Here is a 20645-nt window from a genome sequence, read left to right on the forward strand (position 1 = left end):
ACAATCCTCCTGAAGGGACCAGCAGTTAGCATAATGGCCATGTTGCTGGATTCCCATGTAGTCGACCATGGTTCGAATCCCGGACCTGGTGGCTTAAACTCATGCTGGATACATGTGTGTGTGTGCCCACAATCCTGTGAGGAGAATAGAAAAGAAGGGATTGTGGCATGGCCGTTCACCCCTGGGGGGTGATTTCTTGCTTTCTATCTCTCTGTCTCTGTCTTTCTGGTGAGTGCACGTGCCCTATAGCAAAAAGCCTATCGAAAACAAAACAAAACAGGGAACCAGCAGTTAGCGTAATGGCTATGTTGCTGGACTCCCACGTAGTCGACCGCAGTTCGTGTCCCGGACCCGGTGGCTTAAAAAACTCACGCCGGGCTTGTGTGCGTGTGTGCCCAAGATCCCGAGAGGAGAATGGAGGAGAAGGGATTGCGGCGTGACCATCCCCCCTGGGGGGTGATTTCTCACTTTCTGTCTCTATGTCTCTCTCTGTCTGTCTGGCGAGCGCACGCGCCCTACAGTGAAAATCTCTCAAAAACAAAACAAAACAAAACAAAACAAAACAAAACAAAAACAAAAAAAAAACGCCTCCTGAGGAACCTTTAGTGATACCAATCATATATTTACTTATTCAGACAGTTATGTTGGCACCATCAAGACTGTGACAGTGTTTATAGAATGGTGATTAAAAGGCAGATTGCTGGAGTTTGAATTCTGTTTATTTACTGCACCTTAATTTCCTTATCTATAAAATGACAATATTACCTACTTCACAGGATTCTGGTAAGGAATAAATGAAATAATATATTCAATTTATAAAATTTCCTACCGCATTTTTTGTCACATATGAATTTCATATATGATAGCTACTATTCCATCAATAATAATGGGGATTACGTCTTCATTTCTAATAGGTCCAGAAACAATAACTCCGTCAGACATGCTAACACCAACGACAGGTCTGGAATGTGAGGTAGGCCTGGGAAAATCTTTTGTATTTGTCATTTTATAGCCTATGCCCAAGTTTCTATATTACTATCTAAACATCATTAAACTTTTTTAAAAGAATGCTTTTTTTCTAGTCCATATTTGATAAAAGATAATAAGTATGCATTACATTTTAACAATTTTTTTAACTCAGTTATTTATTAGTTAGCTTCTTACTACACCAAGAAAAAAAACATTTAAATAAGATCTCAAAGGTGATTTCTTTCTTTCTTTCTTCCTTTCCTTTTTTGAGAGGGATTTTTGCTATAGGGTATGTGTGCTCACCGGAGAGACAGGGAGAGATAGAAAGTGAGAAATCACTCCCTCGGGGGATGGCCCCGCCACAGCCCCTTCTCCTTCATTCTCCTCTCGGGATCTTGGGTATGCACACACACACACATGTGCCTGGTATGAGTTTTTAAGCCTCCAGGTCTGGGATTGAACTGTGGTCAACTACGTAGGAGTCCAACAACATAACTATTAGACCGTCTGCTGGTCCCTCATAGTGATTTCTTAAAAATTTTCTAGTGTGTACTGTCTGTAAATCAGCATTCATAAAATATTTATCAAGCAGCTATTATATGCTAGACATTATGAAAGTTGGTAAAGATACATTGGTAAGTAAGAAAAGAAGTTACTAGCCTCTCCAACTAGTAGTTTTCTCAGCTGAGACATGGGCAGACCCTTCCTCACTTCAAATGTGACATTTATTCTGAGAGACTTTTTATTCAACTGATAGTTACCGAATATCTGTCTTAGCTAGGTACTATTCTGATGTCTTAGATAAAACATTAACATAGGCAAAAATTCCTGCCTTACAAATTTTACATTCTACTGGATTTTCTGAGAGAACCAAAAAGCAAAATAAGTAAGCAAGTTATATAAAATATTAGAAGGTACGGCCCAGGAGGAAAATAAAATGACTTTCCATAAGATGGTCAGAAAATCCTTGTTGGATTAAATGACTTCAGAGCAAAATATCTGAAAAAGCTGAGAGAGAGAGTATCACAGAGGCATGAGCTCCGTGCAGAAGGTCCTGCAAACCAAGGATCCTGATGTGAAAATGGACCTATATTACAGGAATAAAATAATAATGAGGAAAGCATTAAGAAAGGAAGGGATAAAACAGTAGTAAATAAAGTAGATTATGTAAGACCTTGTAGATCATTGTAAATACCAAGGTAACAACAGATGAAGAAAAAAAAAAAACAGATGAAGATATTGTGTATATATATATTTTTTTTTTTGAGAGATTTTCGCTATAGGGCGCGTGCGCTCGCCAGACAGACAGAGAAAGACATAGATTATGTAAGACCTTGTAGATCATTGTAAATACCAAGGCAACAACAGATGAAGATATTGTGTATACATATATATTTTTTTGAGAGATTTTCGCTATAGGGGGCGTGCGCTCGCCAGACAGACAGAGAGAGACATAGAGACAGAAAGCGAGAAATCACCCCCCAGGGGGGATAGTCACACCGCAATCCCTTCTCCTCCATTCTCCTCTCGGGATCTTGGGCACGTACACACACGCGCCCAGCATGAATTTTAAGCCACCGGGTCCGGGACGCAAACTGCGGTCGACTATGTGGGAGTCCAGCGACTTAGCCATTACACTAACTGCTGCTTCCCTAGATATTGTATATTTTTGAGCCGAGGAAGGACATAATCTGTTTTGTTTCAGGATCATTTCAAGTGCTGCGATTGTGTATTTTTGAGCCGAGGAAGGACATAATGTGTTTTGTTTCAGGATCATTTCAAGTGCTGCGTTCTGAGCAGAGTATAAGGAGAGAATAGAAGCAATTAGGAGGCAAGAGATGGTGGTGGGCTGGACCAGGTGATAGCAGAAGAGGTGATGGGAAACACATGGACTTGGATATATTTTGAAGGTAGAATTTGCTGAAGGATTAGATGTAGGATGTAAGTGAAAGGCATCAAGGATTCAAAGATTTTCGTCTTGAGAAACTGAAGGATAGGTGTTCACGAGAATGAGGAAATTGTGGGAATAAGCACTAGTTCAATTTTTTCATGTTAAGTTAGAGATATAGGTATCAAAAAGCTTCGGATGTGTAGATCTGGTAAATATACATGGAGTGTAGAACTGAAGTCAATCTAAAATAAAATTCTGAGAATTCTCAATGGCTATATGGGATTTAAAGTAACAAGACTTAGTGAGATCCCAAAGGAAGTGAGTGCAGATAGAGATGAGAAGGGGGTCACTAGAACTTTAGGTTAAGAGGAGATGAGAAACATGCACAGGACATCAGTCACTGAAGCAAGATAAAATGTAGGGGATTGTAGGAGAGACGAAGTAATAAATCATACTAAATCTATTAATAGTGTAAGTTAGATGAGGTCCGAGAATTGGTCATTGGACTTAGCAATGTATAGTTCATTGGTATCTTTTCTCAAAAATAGTTTCAGTAGAGTGGCAGATATGAAATCATTTTCATGATTTAGCTAGTGGGAGGGCTTTAATTTTCCTCTAATTGCTTTTATTTTTCTTGTTAGCTGGAAACAAGCTCAGTACCTGAAAGGTGGTACCACTAGTACACAGATAATTCTGGGAAATTGAGCCTATCTTTGCCTCTTAAATCTAAAAATCATTACTTAATATTCTCACTATTTAAAAATGATTTAACTTCTCTATTATTTTTTTTAAATTACGTATAGTATTTGAATGATAGAAACTGACTCAAAAGATTTAGAGAGAAGTAAATTAAATATTTTATTACTGTGTGACATATGATAGGTGCTAAGCAGTTATTCATTTTTCTTCCTAAATCCTGATATGTAGATTAGCGATCAAGAGCACAGATGATTCCTGAAGGACAGTGCCAGAACCTGAATTCTGGCTCTACTACCTACTAGCTATGGGACCTTGCACAAGTTACTTTAACCACTATCCTGATTTCCTCATCTGTAAAATAGGAAAAATAACAGCTCCTATCTCAGGGGGTTATTGTGGGAGGAAACTAGGTTGACAGAACAATGTTGGGTTTAACATTGCTAGAATTATTATCATAATTTAATAAAATATGACTTCTAAACTGCCTCTTCTTTATTGTTATTTGTTCATATAAGTTTCAAACTGTATGAAAATGAACTTATAATGATACTATTTAGGTACTGTCAAACTGGTGTCATATTTGAATTTTTAATAAAATATTTGGGGAGTATTGTAATTTCTTTTTAATTGACATTAACAGAAGTTATATTCTTTTATTAACTTTACTCAGAATTATAAGAAAGGTTAACTGCTACCATATAAATTTACTTTACTTGCAAAACACTGATCTAGAGAATTTCGAAGACTATTTTTTTCATCCATGTATATAGGCAATTCTTTTATCAAATGAATATAAAGGTACAGCTGAAATTAAGTACCTCTTGAGCATTGTAGAGAGTATATCAGTAAAAATTGTAGTGAATTTTTAATGCTTTACGTTTGAAAACGTTTTGGGACCAGCAGATGGTGTGGTGGTTAAGGCACTAGACTCCTACATGGCCGACTATGGTTTGAGTGCTGGAACTGGTGGATTATTTTCTCACTTTCCTCTCTCTGTCTGTCTGTCTCCCTCTTATGAATGCATATACCTTATAGATAATTCAAAATAATAATAAAACAATTCTTTTAAAAAAGTTTTTGTATTTAGGAAATGTACACTATAGGCAGTGTGTATGTGAAATTAAAAAAAAAAATCAATGGAAAACATTAATTAAAAATGGTGACCCAAACCTACTATATATATATTTTTTTATTAACAGCCTCAGAAATTTGACACTGTTTATAATTGTAGCCAATATATATGCCTTTTTTTTTTATTGACAGCTTCAGCAATTTGATCCTGTTTATAATTGTAGCCAATATATATGCCTTGATATGGAGTGGAAGTTATACAATTGGTCTCTTAATTGCCCGAAAGATGTGACAATGCCTGACTGTGGTTTCCGGGGAAGGCCTGTTCAAGTGAACAGTGATATCTGCTGTCCAGAGTGGGAATGTCCTTGTAAGTTTACATCTCTTATGTGGTGGTCAATTTTTTTTAATCCAAAGAGATTGTTGCTTTTTGAACCTGTCGCTTCATGAAACCAAAGTTATTGTTTCTGAGCTTTCTTTATCTGATTTATGATTTAGTTTTATAGTATGTAACTTAAGAGTTGCATTTTATCAAACATCATAAGGCTGATTAGAGATTTTTTTTGAAAAAGTTTTTATTTCTTCCATGATATTGAGATAGAAAGAGAATCAAGCACCTCCATGGGGTCTCACATCCCAATCCTCCCTGCACCCTGACCTTCTCAGCCAATCAGGATATTGGGCCCACTCATATATGCCTGCTGTGTATAGGGAGCTGGGGAACTGAACCTGTGATCTTACATATGCATCTAGCTTTGCTTGTGTTAGTTACTACTATGTCACAGAGCCAGCCTAAGATACTTTTAAAAAAAGTAATTGTTACAAAAATATGAATAGTTAGTAGACCAAGTTCACTCACTGCCATATTTTCTTTTTTTAAGGTCGGTGTTCCATCTTGTCAGAATTGAGTATTATTACATTTGATGGAAACAATGCAGCATTATATAGTATGGCTTCTTACATCTTAATAAGAATTCCTGGGGAGATTATAGTTGCTCATATTGAAAAATGTTCGATGAATCAGGTAGGAGATAATCCATTTTAAAGTCATTTTTTAATAGATCTGTAACTTGTCAACATTAGGGGTTCTTAGTGTAGATATAGGCTTAAAACGTACTTAGAGGGAACCAGCAGTTAGTGTAATGGCTATGTCGCTGGACTCCCACGTAGTCGACCGCGGTTCGTGTCCTGGACCTGGTAGCTTAAAACTCACGCCGGGCGCATGTGCGTCCGTGCCCAAGATCCCGAGAGGAGAATGGAGGAGAAGGGATTGCGGCGTGACCATCCCCCCTGGGGGGTGATTTCTCGCTTTCTGTCTCTATGTCTCTCTCTGTCTGTCTGGCGAGCGCACGCGCCCTACAGTGAAAATCTCTCCAAAAAAAAAAAAACCAAAAACCAAAAACCAAACAAACAAAAAAACTTACTTAGATCAATTATCTGATATTTAATCCAAAAAAGGTTTTATATAAATACATTTAAAGCCATAAAACATTAAAACAAATAATGTTTCAATAAGTCAAGTAATACATTTCTTATAAAATCATTTTTTTGTTTGTTTTTCAGAATGGAAACTCATTTAGAAAACTAGTGAGTACTTGCAAAGCATTCGATAAATTCATTCTATTTATTGCTGAAATTATATTTAACTTGATAACATCTATTTTTTTTTTTTTTAATTAAGTCTTCCTCTGGAAGAATTTCTGGACTTTGTTTCAAGAAGTTAAATGTGACAACACCTATAAGTAAACTCCTTGTTGATCGGCTAGCAAGAAAGGTAAGAGCACAGAGTTAAAAATTATGTTTACATTAGAAGAAAATAAAAAGAAATGATATAATCATAATTATTTCCAAAAAGAGGGAGAATGAAATATATCAGTTAAATTTTATTTCAATTATGTCTAATCATTCTTTCCATGGGCAGTTTGAAACTGTGCTTTCTGATACTGCATTTCTTCATCCGTCATGTGTCAGCTGCTACAAATATTTCTCCCTTGCAAGGTTAACTGTAAGGGTGGAGTTAGACTTGCTGACGCCCTGTTGGATAATATGAGTGGCCAACCTTCTTTGTGTCAGGGTTAGTGTTTGTGTTTCAAATCAGACAAAGCGGAAATTGATGTGAAGAGGAGGGATCATAATGTTGAAAAGAGGGTAGCCAAAAATACCAGAATAAAGAGAAGAGATGAAAGGACTGATTTCTCGGTGTTGACACCATTAATTTTTCAGTGAATAAATGATAATTGAAATAAAAACTGAAGAAATATTTAACCTTATTGAAATAAACCAAAGAGCAATGCACAATTAAAAGTTGAAAGGAATCATTAGGTTTTACAGGAAAAACCCATACATCGAAGAATATACAAAAAGTCTTCAAAAAGTTTATGGAATATGTATATTATGAAAAAACTATGCATGAATTTCAAGACATTTTTGTACCAAAATAAACTTGTGCTTTAATTTCATTTTTAAAATGAAATTTTAAAATTTAAAATTTAAGCTAATTTTAAAATTAGCTTAAAATAAACACATGAAGTCCTCCCATGTTTTTACCAAATTGGAATGAGTTTTGATTGTCTCACTGAGATCAAAATGGTTCTTTCTAAAAATACGAGAAAAAAACTATATAAAGATTTTGCTTAAAATGGTTGAGCTATTGTAGGCTTTCTCAAAATAATTCAGTCTGTTAGCACAGGTCTATAGATTTTTTTTTCCCCCTTTGGGAAATACTGATGGTAAAATGAGTCTAACATATAAGAAGGTATTAAGAAGTTTAAATTGTGTAAAACTTCAAATTTGTGAATGAGGTACTTTTAGAAAGATAAATTTGTACATACCTTTGATTTCAGTAATGTTGATAAAGTAATGAGAAATGGGTAGGAAATAAATTCAAATCTCATCAGTGCCATTATTTTGAGCATTTGGAAGGGCTTATTTTTGGCCTCTCCACTGGTCATTTACTGATGATATAATTAGCTAATCACTGGTCATTTACAAAATTATTTTACACAATGAAACAACACAGTCTGGTCTCAAATAAGATGTGGTTTTGTGTGGCTTGCATAAATTTAATCATCTGCCTATTAAAACAATAGGAGGAATAGTGAAAGAACGATGACCAAAATATCATGGACAAAGAGAGAAGGGTCACTAATATGCTTTTAGGGAGGTCAGATAGGTCTTTATGGCAAAGATGACAACTAAGATAAATCTTAAAGATTTATTAGAAAGAAATGTTTCGGCCTAAGCTTAGCAGTATGAGCAAGATATGAAGATGAGAAATTGCTATCGGTGAAGACTAACTTCATGAAATTCACCGCCAGTATCAGCTCATGATTTCATGTCATTGTCATTATTTAAAGCACTGCTTTTCAAAGTATAGTCATGTGCATATTTATAGAATTTCTGTCAGTGATGGGCTTCATCTATGATCGAAGTCTGCTAAGATTATAATAGACTATACTGTATAGTCTAGGTATGTCGTAAGCTATACTATCTAGGTTTCTTAAACTATGCTCTGAGATGTTCCCTCAACTATGAGATTGCCTGGCAATGCATTTTTGAGAATATATTCCCACTTTTAAGTAATAGACGACTGCATAATCCTTAGACTGCCTAATTACTATTACCAAGAACTAAAAATGCAGTCTAGAATCCAGTCCGAACTCATTAAGTACAATTGCTTGAATTTTGATCTTTCCTGTGCTTGACACATGCTTTTTATTAAAAGTAAAGTTAAACACTGTTTTATAAGATCAAAGAAAGAACCTAAAATAAAGAAAAGATCCTGAAAATAGCTTTATTACCTTAAGTTCATATTGGATGGTTATGGTGTAATCAACACACATGAGGAAAATAGACATGAAAGTAAACAGTAAAAAAGAAAGTTCAATTTTGAGGAAAATTAAAGGTATTGAATTTAGAACAAATACTGAATATAGCAAGGTATAGCAAAGGGAGAATTAAAAATAACTTAGAGGTTATGATAAGCTGCTGTGGCAGCAGCAGAGATTTTTTTTTTAATTAAAAAATTGAATCAGAAGTGGAATAGCTTGTATTATACTCATTTTAATGAGTGTTATTTATATAAACATTTCATGACAGGTGCATTTGTGTTATTTCAGGTAGAAGTGGATTCTATTGCTGTGCCTTTGCCTTTTTCAAATCAAGAACTGTCCATAGAAGATTCTGGTTCAATGTATGTGGTTACTACTCCAGCTGGACTGATTATAAAGTGGACTCATCTTACAGGAATCCTAGATATTCATTTTGGTTTCCAATTTAACTTGTCATCCTACACAGAAGGACTATGTGGTGAGCTCTGCTCTTCAAATCTTGATTTATTTAACATTATTTTTTTTTCCTTTTCACACTTCACCATTTTGGACCCTGTTGCCCCACTTTTCAGATTTGAGATGTGATATTAATGTCAGTTTCCATGAAAATATTGAGGGAAGCAATGACTTGGAATAAATAGTCTAAGAAGTATGAAATAACACTGGAATTTGGATTTTTATGGAAATATATCTTTAGTACTATTACTATGCTGCCGTTTTACATTTCTACAAGCTTGTCTCTGTTAAGCGTTAGTGAACTGTCAGCATTATTTTACATATTTCAACTCAGTTCTAGTAAGTGCTAATAAGTAGGTACCAATGTTATCTCAATATGTAAGTGATAAAACTGGCACTTTTTTTTTTTTTTTTTTTTTCTCCTCTCGGGATCTTGGGCACGCACGCACACGCGCCCGGCGTGAAAAACTGGCACTTTTTAAAAATTTGAAATCTGGGAAAACTGCTCGTGTTATCCTGAAGGAACCCGATATTCTGAATATTTACTCAGTTGTTTATGAAGTGTAAAGTTTAGCTATACCTTTACATATGGTTTTAATATTGCAGTATCTTGTTTAGATATATAAAGAGTTATAAGTCAAAGAAAACAAATTAGAAATATCTGTAGGTATATAACAACAACAAAAATGCTTAACTTTCGGCATCTGCTCTAAAGTCGAATGAGGTATCTATCCTCCATAGCTCTGTTCCTTTAAAGGAACATCAATTCACTCATTTTAAGATGGTGGCAGTAATACCTGTCAAGATTGTTGTTAGGATTAAATATGAAAGTCTATGTAAAACACTTAATTATTGATTAATATACACTGTCAGTAAATGTTAGTTTAGTATAAATGTGATATTTACTTTAACCTCATTCAATTTTAATTGAGTACAAATTTATGGACCATCATCTGTGTGTCTGACATTATTAGTGACGCTGACAACTCGAAAATGAGTGCCTAAACTCTTACCATCGACAAATTACATGAAATATCAAAATTTATTCTATAAAAGCATAAACATTTAGAGAGGAGTTTTGCTAAAATGGTTTGTATATCCTTGCTTGTTTGGAGTATGCTAAATGTAGTACAAGCTTCTATGGTAACATAAGGTTATTGTGGAAATAGTTATTACTGCATATTCATAGTAATTCAGTAGTAATTAGTGAGTGATAATGGACTTGAGGAAGCATATTTTCTCCTATGATTTAATCACTTTAGAGTGGCCTGATTTTTGTTTACTTCTCATGTTTTTTTTTTTTTTTTTTTTTTTTTTTTTTTTTTTTTTTTTTTTTTTTTTTTTTTTTCTCCCCTCTTTGGCTATTAAGCTCTGCTTTTATGTAGACAGACACTCTGCCAACTAGATTCTTGGCTAAGCACTATGGAGAAGGTGCTAGGGTCATCTTTTAGCTAACCAGAGGTCACCCCCTAAACTCTATGATCTCTTTTGAAGAAGGGTGGTTAGTTAGGAGATCTGGGTGTTGTCAGGATCACTTGGCTGGATGTGAACTAAAAGGTAGTGAACAAGAGTGTTACCCAAACCAAGCATATAGCCCAGGGTCATGGAAATTGAGTACAATTATGCCTTAAGATAGGTTGAGATTTAGTTAACATATGACTGGGGTTCTGGTCCCATTTCTCTACTTTGCTGGGCAGTGCATTGCACTTGATGAAGAGGAAACTTATCCTTAGTCAGGACTTCTTTAGTGAAGCTAGAGACTGTGGCAAGTCAAATCATTCTAGCCATCAACTGCCCAATAATGAGAGATTGTCCTAGAATTCCCAGTTTAATCTTGAGTTGGGCAACAGTTACCCTATGTGTGTCTAAGTGACTGCTGTGAGCTGTCTGGTTTACGTGTGGATTACCTATGAAAGTTGCTAGTGCTAAGAAGTAAGGATTACCTTTATGCCAGTCTGGGCACTCACCTCAGTGGTATCAGGTGCTTGGTGCTAGCCAGTGTTTGTTCCTAAGAAGAAAAAACATAATGTTTTCAGGCAAAGCTGTCCCAGGGGAATGGAAACCTAGGGGTGAATAACCAAGTATCCATTTTTTTAAATACCTACCAGATTTAAAATTTAATATTAGGTTGTTGGGAAAGTCATGACATTTTTTATATAGAAAAATATGTAAAAAAAAATGGCCCAATAGTTCTTAAATTAGAGGATGGTGATAATAGTGCAAGACAGTAGGAATAGAATCAATCTCCTCTTTTAAGTCTACTATGATCTCTTCATATACCTTGAGTTCTAGGTTTATGATTTCTTTCTGATCTGGTTAAGGCAGATCTCTACTATTTTATCACAGAATCAAACTCACAATTTTATTTATCAATGTTTAAGTCAAAGGATACAAACTTGGCAACTTATTAGCCTTGTTCATTTCAAATCAATTATTAACCTGATTTAGTTATACTGCCTAAATTTGGATTTAAAGTAAAAATTGTTTTTTCCAAATGTCACATATTCTTTCCAGGGATTTGCAATGATGATCCAGATGATGACCTAAAGATGCAAAATGGTACAATTATTACAAATTTGGAAGACATAGAATTATTTATTGAGAGCTGGGAAATCGAGAAATCACTTGAAGTAACAACAAGAAGACCTGCTAGGAATTGTACTGAGCATGATTGCAGTCACTGCATTGAGTTATTAAATCGAAGAGTTTTCATTCCATGCCATGATAAAGTAAGTCAAATTCTACCATAAACAAGAAATGTCATGTTAGACATATTAAGAGTAAAAGCCAATAAATTGCTGTTCTTCCATTGAGAATGTTTTATCCTCTCTGTGTCAGCATGCTTTGGAATTCAGAATGATGTGGTATTTTTAGATTTACGGAGACAGAAAAATAATTTCGTTTTTTTTCCCTATGTTTGTTAGAACTGTATCTAAGATTTCAGAAAAAAAAAATCTGTCTTGTGAATAAATACCTGTCACAGAAAGAGATCAATGCTACTTGATAATTCAGCATAGAAACCAAGACAGTGAGCTTTAATCAGTTCTTTATGCTCCTGGCCTCCTAGTCATGTGCTTGTAATAGAATCTGTCACATATTTAATTTAATTGGTCTTTTTTTGTTTGTTTGTTTTTGTTTTTTTTGAGAGAGATCTTTGCTATAGGGCACATGCACACACTGGAGAGACGGGGAGAGGGAGAGACAGAAGCAAGAAATCAACCCCCCCCCGCCCCCAAGGAGGACAGCCATGGAGCAATCCCTTCTCCATTCTCAGGGCTTCGGGTACACATGCACACACACCCACTGTGAGTTTCAAGCCGCTAAGTCTGAGACTCAAATGGCAGTCTACTATGTGGGAGTCCAGTGATGTAATCATTATGCCATCTGCTGGTCTCTTAAATTGGTCTTTAATAGTCTCTAACTTCTGAGACAGGCAGGTGGCATGGTGGTTAAGGTGCTGGACTCCCACATGGCCAACCATGGTTTGAGTCTTAGATCTGGTGGCTTGCTTTCTCACTTTTCCTCCCCCAACCCCGGTTAAATTTAAAATGAAATAATAATAATTAATAAATAAAATTATTACTTAAAATAGTCTCTAACTTCCTGAGTTTCAGAGATTAATAGATATTTTAAATGATCTATACCATTAAAAATAAATTGTGAGAGTGAGACCAGCAGATGGCACAATGGTTATGCCACTGGACTCCCACATAGTTGACTATGGTTCAAGTCCCAGACCTGGTGTCTTAAACTCATGCTGGTTGCATCTGCATGCCTGCCCAATGTCCTGAGAGGATAATGGAGGAGAAGGGATTGCAGCGTGGCCATCCCCCTTAGGGATGAGTTTTCTCTTTCTGTCTCTCTTTGTTTCTCTGGCAAGTGCACACACCCTATAGTAAAAATCCCTCTATAAATAAAATAGATAGATAGACAGGTACATAGTGAGAGATAAAGGACAAATGCAGTATTTTATAAATCATGTAGCTAAAGCTAGCATCTAGTGCATGTTAGGCACTGTGTTAAACTCTTGTAATACCAAGATGGGTAAGATCCTCCTCCTGCCCTAAAGAATCCCAGTTGGTAAATAATTACAATGTGGAGGTGCCTAAGATCACAGGTTTGGAGAACACTTCACAAAGACTTAGACACTGAAACTGTTTAGATGGATGCATTTCTCAGAAATGGAGGAAGAATGATGAAATTGACTGAGTAACTCTGGTATAAAAACATGTGAGAAAGACACTGAAACAGCTCAAGATACGCGGAAGGAAAGAGTCTGGGAAGAGCAAAGCAATTGTCAAGTTATGAAGGAGCTCACTGTGGATGAATTCTTGTGATAGGAAAGTATAGACTCCAAAATTGACCTATCTTGTGAGTTCTCTGAGGTGAAAGACAAAGGATTTGAAATCATATGATAAAAATGTCATGTGTTTCTGGAGCTTTAATTTACTTGGCAATATAGATTTTTGAATGTTTAAAATATTGACATGATTTCTCACTTTTCCTCTCATTCTGTTTCTTTCTTTTGTGAGTGCACATGCCCTATGGCATAATTTCTTCTCTTTTTTTTTTTTTTTTTTTTTTGAGATATTTTTGCTATAGAGCACATGCATTTGCTGGAGAGACAGAGGTAGAGATACAGAAAGTGAGAAATCACCCTGCAGGGGTTATGGCCACACTACAATTACTTCTCCTTTCTTCTCTGCTCAGGATTTTGGGCACATATGCGCATGCACCTGGCATGAGTTTTAAGCCACTGGGCCTGGGACTCAAACCACAATCAACTACATGGGAGTCCAGTGATGTAACCATTATGCCATTTTTTTGGTCCCAAAAATGTATATATTTTAAAGAAACTTATATCTCCTTGTTTCTGTCTCATAATTTTTTTTTTTCATTTGGTGGTAGGTGGTGGTGGTGGAGGTGGTGGTGGGGTGTGGTGGTGGTGGGTGGTAAAAATTATTTTTTAAATCTAGGTCAGCATACTCTATTTTTTCTTCATAGAATGAATGATGTAGATTTGTGTAGATATTTATCTTATTATAAAAACGTGTTGAAAATTCAAAGGTGACATCAATATTATAAATTTTTGAAAATATAAGGTCTAAGAGAAACTATAATTAATAATAATTTACTATCCTCTGATTCTCCAAATAGTCTTACACTAGTGTAGGAACATCAGCAAACTAAAGCAATGTAACTTATCCTAAGGCGAAAATATATCTGTAGGTTTCACCGAAGGACTTCTGTGAAAAGATGTGGATCAATTATACCTATTTTTGGAACTATGAATGTGATGCCCTTTCTGCTTATGTGGCTCTGTGTAACAATTTTGACATCTGTATTCAGTGGAGGACACCTGATTATTGCTGTAAGTAACTTACTCAAATAATCTTTCCAACTATTAAATAATATCCGCTTGATTACACTCATCTCTTTCTTTTTCTTTTCATTCTTTTTAAATCACAAATTTAATAAGAATGAAATGGATAAAGAGAACTATGTCCCATGCACCAGTTTTATCACCCAACTTCTGATATCACTTACACATAAAGGTCCCGGTGTGCCTATTCCTGTCCCTTTCCTCTCCCTCTTCCCCAGACGTAATCAGTATTCAGGAGTAGCACGGCTGATTCATCAGGGCTTTATGGCATCTCCAGTTTAACTAGACACTGTCAAAGCATTCTCCACTGAGATCGTACCCATTTATACCCGTGCCAGCTGAGTACATTTTTTTTTTTAACAGTATGACTTTTAAGATCATTGAAAATCGGCAGGACCTTTCTAAAACCTCAAGTCGAAACTGCTCAGGAATAGCAATTTCTTCTGATAGTGAAGGCTTGAACCTGAACAGGCACCTTTTTCTTTCTTATGACTTGGTCGAGTTATATATTTAAAGTATACTTCTATGTCTGTCTCTTCTTATGATGCAGAGCAGTCCTTCACAAGAGTTTACTGAATGCCAGCCAAGTGTGGACTGCCTGTTGGTTATATTTATTTGATATAAATCAGGTAAACTTTTCTGACCATAATACCTAATTCTAGCTGGATACTTGGAAGATGCTCAAAATTATCAATTGATGACTTAGTTTTTGATTTATGGTTGCATGTTAAATGAAAAACAGATACAAAAAGACCTAAATATACAAAATTCATTTTCAGAAACTGGAATTCAAATAGGTTGCTTTCACCATTGGTATATTCTGTCCTCTATTATTCATAGCTCTGAGCTGTCCAGAGGGAAAGGAATATCAACCTTGTGTTCGACCTTGTGAAGCAAGAACGTGCCTCAATCAATGGTTCTATGGACACTCTCCATGTGTAAACTTAAGAGAAGATTGTGTGTGCAAAAATGGAACTATTCTCCACAGGCCAGAGTCAACTCAGTGCATTCTGGAGAAAGAATGTGGTAGGAAGCAAAGTGGAAAATGACTTCCTAGGAGTATAGCAAACTAAAACTTCTTCAGATATGGGAGAAATGTGCTACGATAACATAACACATAGATATTAGGGGTTTTAAGGAAATGAATTTGTTTGTAATTTGATTTTAATATGACTTCAACTGAGATTAATTGGAAAGCTTCAATGGTGATGTTTAAAAATGATTATTTTTCCATTTCTTAAATTTACATTTATCACTAAATCTTTATAGCATACAAAATGTTTTTCTTTCCAACATGGGTGCAGTACATATCAATCAAATCAAAGATATTACTATAGACATCTTCATCAATAGATAGGCTTAAATTCATGTGTCCATTAGATGTTTGTGAGTGTGTGTGTGTGTGTGTGTGTTTCAAGCATTACCTGTGCCTCTAATACCTGGGAAAGTGCATAGCAAATTAAGAATTAAATGTAGGTTGTGGACTCAATTCCAGTTATTTTGTATGTTAGTGATTCACTTTTTCCTCATGAGCCTGAGATTATCCATCTGTAAAATAGGGGGAAATTATAGTCATCCCATAAGGAAATGAGGTTACATTAGGTTATTATGTAACCATAAGGTTACATAATATAATAAAGTGTATGGTTTTTTCAAAATTGCTAGAAGGTATGTGCACTTGCCAGAGAGAGAGAGAGAGAGAGAGAGAGAGAACGAGAAAGCACATCTCATGGGAATATTCATGCCACAATCTTCTCTCCTCCATTTCTTCCTTTTATTGGGATTTTAGGCATGCACTCACACGCACTTGCGTGGTTTTCATGCTCCTCTTGAGTCTAGAACTGGAACCATGCAGTTGGCCATGTGGAATCCACTGTGCTATTAAATGCATTTCGCATTTGCACTGTGCCTTGATAAGTACTCATGAATGACAGCTATTATTATCTTGGAGAAAACATTTGATATTCCTATTTTCATTTCAGACAACTTTATTTTGAACCATTGTCTCCATGATGGTGGTAAATTTTAAAAAATGCAAAACAAAATTGCAGCATGGTACTTTGTCATATATTGGGCTTTTCATAATGATCAGAAGAAAAAAAGAATTAGCTAATAATTCAAGGAAAATTCAGAGAAGTAAAAATGCATGTGTAGTTTCAGACAGAAGCTTGTGTTTGCTAGGGAAGAAAGTATCTATGCAATTCTAGAATACATAGGCTTGCTTATATCAGGTCTTTGAAAATCATTGAGCTTTGGTGTGCTAGTAATAGGTTAAGAGAAGTTTGTTGGAGACTTGGGATGTGACTAGCAACTACATTTACCTTTACTATTCCTTAAAGAAACTACTAGAGGGCTATATTTATTGCAAAATGAAACTTTGAATAAAACAACTAACAGTTACTGAATAATATTTTGCCTGGCTGCCTACTTTCCACATTTAGTTTTTAAAGCAGTTAACATTTCAAATTTTCATATGTTAGAGAGTTACTGTGAGGTGGGGAGCAGCCTTGTTTTCTAATACTACTTTTTTTTTTTTTTGATAGAGTGCATGCATATGCTAGAGAAAGAGAGCGAGAGAGAGAAAGAAAAAGATATGCCAGAGAAAGAGAGCGAGAGAGAGAAAGAAAAAGACAGAGAAGCATTCTCTATAGGGTTTGGTCATGCCATTATTCTGCCTTCATTTTTCCAGCCTATTGGATCCTGGACACATATACATGTGCCATGTGTGTTTCAGGCTGATCAGGTTAGGGATTTTAATTGCAGTTGTCATGTGGGACATACCTTCTCATGAGCAGTGCATTATCTCTGCAGCACAGAGCCAGCCCACATTCTTTTTAACAGTTAATATTTTAAAATTAATTTAAATTTATATTACTGAGTTAATAAATTACACTAACAAGATTTAAAAGTATAAAATAATAAATTATGTTATTTATAGAATAGGCTATACAAATTTACAGATAGTTATAGAAGGGGTAACATTTTCTGCAGACTATAAAAACGTTTTCACTAGGACCAGCAGATGGTGTAATGGTTATGTTGCTGCACTCCCACGTGGCCAACTGCCATTCAAGGTCCAAACCCAGTGGTTTCAAACTCACACCAGGTGCATGTGCGTGTATGCCCAAAATCCTGAGAGTAGAATGGAAGAGAAGAGATTACAGGGTGACCATACCCCCTGGGGGTGATTTCTTGTTTTCTGTATCTCTCTCTGTCTTTCCAGCGAGTGCATGCACCCTATAGAAAAACACAACACAACAAAACAAAAAACAACTTTCACTAATCTGATGAAAAGAAAGAGGAAAGATTAAAGTAAAGAGAAAGGGTAGTTTTGTAACATGAAATCTGGACCCCTGGGCCCTATGATAGTCTGAAACCACAATATGACAGCTTGATTTATTGTAGTGCTTAGGTTCTGACACTATTGATCTTTTTAAGCATGTACTGATAGTGAAGACCAACCGCGTACTGCTGGGGAGATTTGGAACGGAGGTGTGGATGAATGTGCCTTATACCAGTGTTTGGAGAATGGAAGCATTATTTCTGTAGAGCCTGACTGCGAGGAAGAACCTTCACCCGTCTGTGAACGAGAAGCTGAAGTTGTCCTGGGCATCATTGATAAGTGGACCTGCTGTTTGCAGGAAGTCTGCGGTATGTGTGCCAAGCCTCACAGTCAGTTAACTCCACACAATATGTTGATAGTCTCTGTACATAATCAGGGATGCGCGATGCTTGGTATGAAAAAAATGTAAGAACTGAGGTAACAATGAAGTACTGCCATAAATACTATTTTCTCAAAGCAAGTTTTGTCTCATTATGGTTTTGTTGATTTAGCAAATGCACATGCAAAACTTTGGCTATTAGCAATTCATAATATTCAACAATACAAGACAAGAGAAAGGATCGGGAAGTCTTCAATTTATCAAGGGTAAAAACAATAATAGATAAACCTTCAGTCTACTACATTTTCATGTATGGTCCTTTTATAAGCCAAATGGATCTAATTGCAGTGTAAAAACATGTCGTTCGAATAGAAGTGAGAATCATTTCCTTGTTTTGGATTAGTAGTGCAAGATTTTAGTTATGTTTACTGATGTTTTAATGCTTCTTTTATTTCTAGGATGTGACATGACTTTGTGTGAAGCTACTATCCCATCGTGCACAGATAGTCAAAAATTGATTGTGGGCCATAGCCTTCTTTCATGCTGTCCTCAGTATAAATGTGGTAAGTAATCAACTAGGCAAAGTGAGAGTGAAGTGCATTGTTCACTGGGAATAGTAGATTAGATTCTTATTTTTTGTCTCTCCAAGGAAATGATTTATTATAAAAGATTGGGAATTGTCTTGCTAAAGATAATTCTTAATACAAAACTTACACATAGACACACACACACACGCACACACACACACACACACACACTTAGGTTGGGTTGGGAATCGAACCTAGGCCATGCATATGGTTTCAGCCTGAGGAGCAGTGTCTCAGCAGTGTGTGCCCCAGCACACACACAGCAAACACATGTACTATTTCTTGTAAATTTCCACCAAGATTAGGATCATTAAAATAAGTTAATTCACTAAATTCAAAGAGATCTAAACAACACTGTTTCGTTTATCATCTCACTCTATACAGATTTTGAAATAGCTCTGTGTTTCTGCAGAATGTGACCCAGTGAAATGCCCCAATGTGTCAACACCAGAATGCAGGGAAGACCAATTCATGATTCACGTTCAAGAGGGAGAACCTTGCTGTTTCTCTCCACTCTGTAGTGAGTATTCTAGAGATCGTTTCTTTAAAAAGGAGAGAGGGAAATATATTTGATAAAAATTTCATGATTTTACAGGGCTGCTAGTAACTAATATTCTGATGTTATAGTCATAGGAATTCAACCGAATAACTGTAGAAAATAAAATACAACATTTTAATGACTCTTGATCATTATTATAACTTATAGCATCGTCTATCAACAAAACCTGTATTGATCAGTCTAAACATGGCTTAAGATAATAAAATCAAGATTTTTTTTCCCATAATAAGATCAATATCTAGTTGGCTTTTTTTTTTTTTTTTTTTGTGAAAATTTGGCACTGGCTTTCCTTGAAGAACCAACTAGACTAATGGATTTTGCTAGGATATGATAGGATCTCTTTAAATCTTCATCTCCTGTATGTCATGCATGAGCTATGATTTCAATAAAGAATGATAGAAACAGTACATCTGGGAAATGACTGGAGCTAAATATTCTGTCTGATTAACTGAATATTAAAAGATAAATCAGTTTCTATTTTTTACTTCAAATGAATTATCAAAGATTGGTGATTAATGTGATTTCGGATGTACCTATGAAAGTCAAAACACACCTCTTTAAATCACTTAAGGTTCTTTGATTGTAAGTGGAAAAAAAGTGATTGATTCTGCTTAGTTTAAGTATAATCAGTTTAGGGAAGGATTTGGGGAAGATCAAGATGAAGAAGAACTTCTAAGCTCTGGAAGGAGAGAAATCAATTGCTCTAGGAGGAGGTCAATAATGATTAATTAACTCTATTTCTTATCCTGATGTGCCTCTATTTATGATTTCAGTTCCACTAAAGGAGATTCAGATTAGTGTAATGTTTGTTATTCCATGACAGTGGCCTGGTGAGACAGAGATACCTTTTTTGATCAACCGTCATGCCAAGATTGTGTGTATGTGTGTGTGTGTGTGTGTGTGTGTGTGTAGGGTTTTTTTCCCTCAAAGTGACTCAGAATTTTTAATCAAAATTGGCAGAGGGATGTCAAGCAGACAAAAGAACAAGCAACTACGACATTGTCTGTTCATAAGTTGGAATATTGAATTAAGAAACTTAAGTAAGGATCAGCAGATGGTGTAATGGTTACGTCACCAGATTCTCACATGGCCAACTGCATTTCGAGTCCCAGACCCAGTGGCTTTGAAACTCATGCCAGGCATGTGTGCGAGCATGCCCAAAATCCCAAGGGGAGAGTGGAGGAGAAGGATTGTGTAGGCCCAAACCCCTGATGTGTGACTTCTCGCTTTCTGTCTCTCTCTCTCTGGCGAGTGCATACAGCCTATAGCAAAAATCACTTAAAGAAAGAAAGAAAGAAAGAAACAAACAAACAAACAAACTTAGGTAAATAAATCAGAGCTATTTTGACCTGGTAAGAACAAATTATTCTGAAAATCTAAATGCTCTATATTTCTGGTAAGGTGGTGTTCTAACTGTTACTGTGCTCAGAAAGCTTAAAACCGTATGCTCAGGGAGTATCATTGTTTTTATGACCAGATAAGGTGATATTCCTTATATTTTTTTGTTTCTCATTAACTGTGATATATTTTATTTTGAT

At 35.7% G+C, this 20645-nt stretch overlaps 1 protein-coding gene across 1 annotated transcript in view; it reads left to right on the plus strand.

Annotated features, from left to right (window-relative positions):
* OTOGL (otogelin like) overlaps positions 1 to 20645 on the plus strand; it is a 155511-nt gene that overhangs the window by 116300 nt on the left and 18566 nt on the right. Inside the window, exons 37-48 of the mRNA XM_027769725.1 lie at positions 915 to 973; positions 4823 to 5000; positions 5512 to 5654; positions 6194 to 6217; positions 6312 to 6404; positions 8749 to 8938; positions 11431 to 11645; positions 14146 to 14287; positions 15140 to 15325; positions 17738 to 17950; positions 18420 to 18524; positions 18961 to 19068. Coding sequence (XP_027625526.1) covers positions 915 to 973; positions 4823 to 5000; positions 5512 to 5654; positions 6194 to 6217; positions 6312 to 6404; positions 8749 to 8938; positions 11431 to 11645; positions 14146 to 14287; positions 15140 to 15325; positions 17738 to 17950; positions 18420 to 18524; positions 18961 to 19068 — 1656 coding nt within the window. The remainder of the gene's footprint in view (positions 1 to 914; positions 974 to 4822; positions 5001 to 5511; positions 5655 to 6193; positions 6218 to 6311; positions 6405 to 8748; positions 8939 to 11430; positions 11646 to 14145; positions 14288 to 15139; positions 15326 to 17737; positions 17951 to 18419; positions 18525 to 18960; positions 19069 to 20645) is intronic.

This window comes from Tupaia chinensis, unplaced genomic scaffold (assembly GCF_000334495.1).
Source record: "Tupaia chinensis unplaced genomic scaffold, TupChi_1.0 Scaffold000085_1, whole genome shotgun sequence".
Lineage (NCBI taxonomy): Eukaryota > Metazoa > Chordata > Mammalia > Scandentia > Tupaiidae > Tupaia > Tupaia belangeri.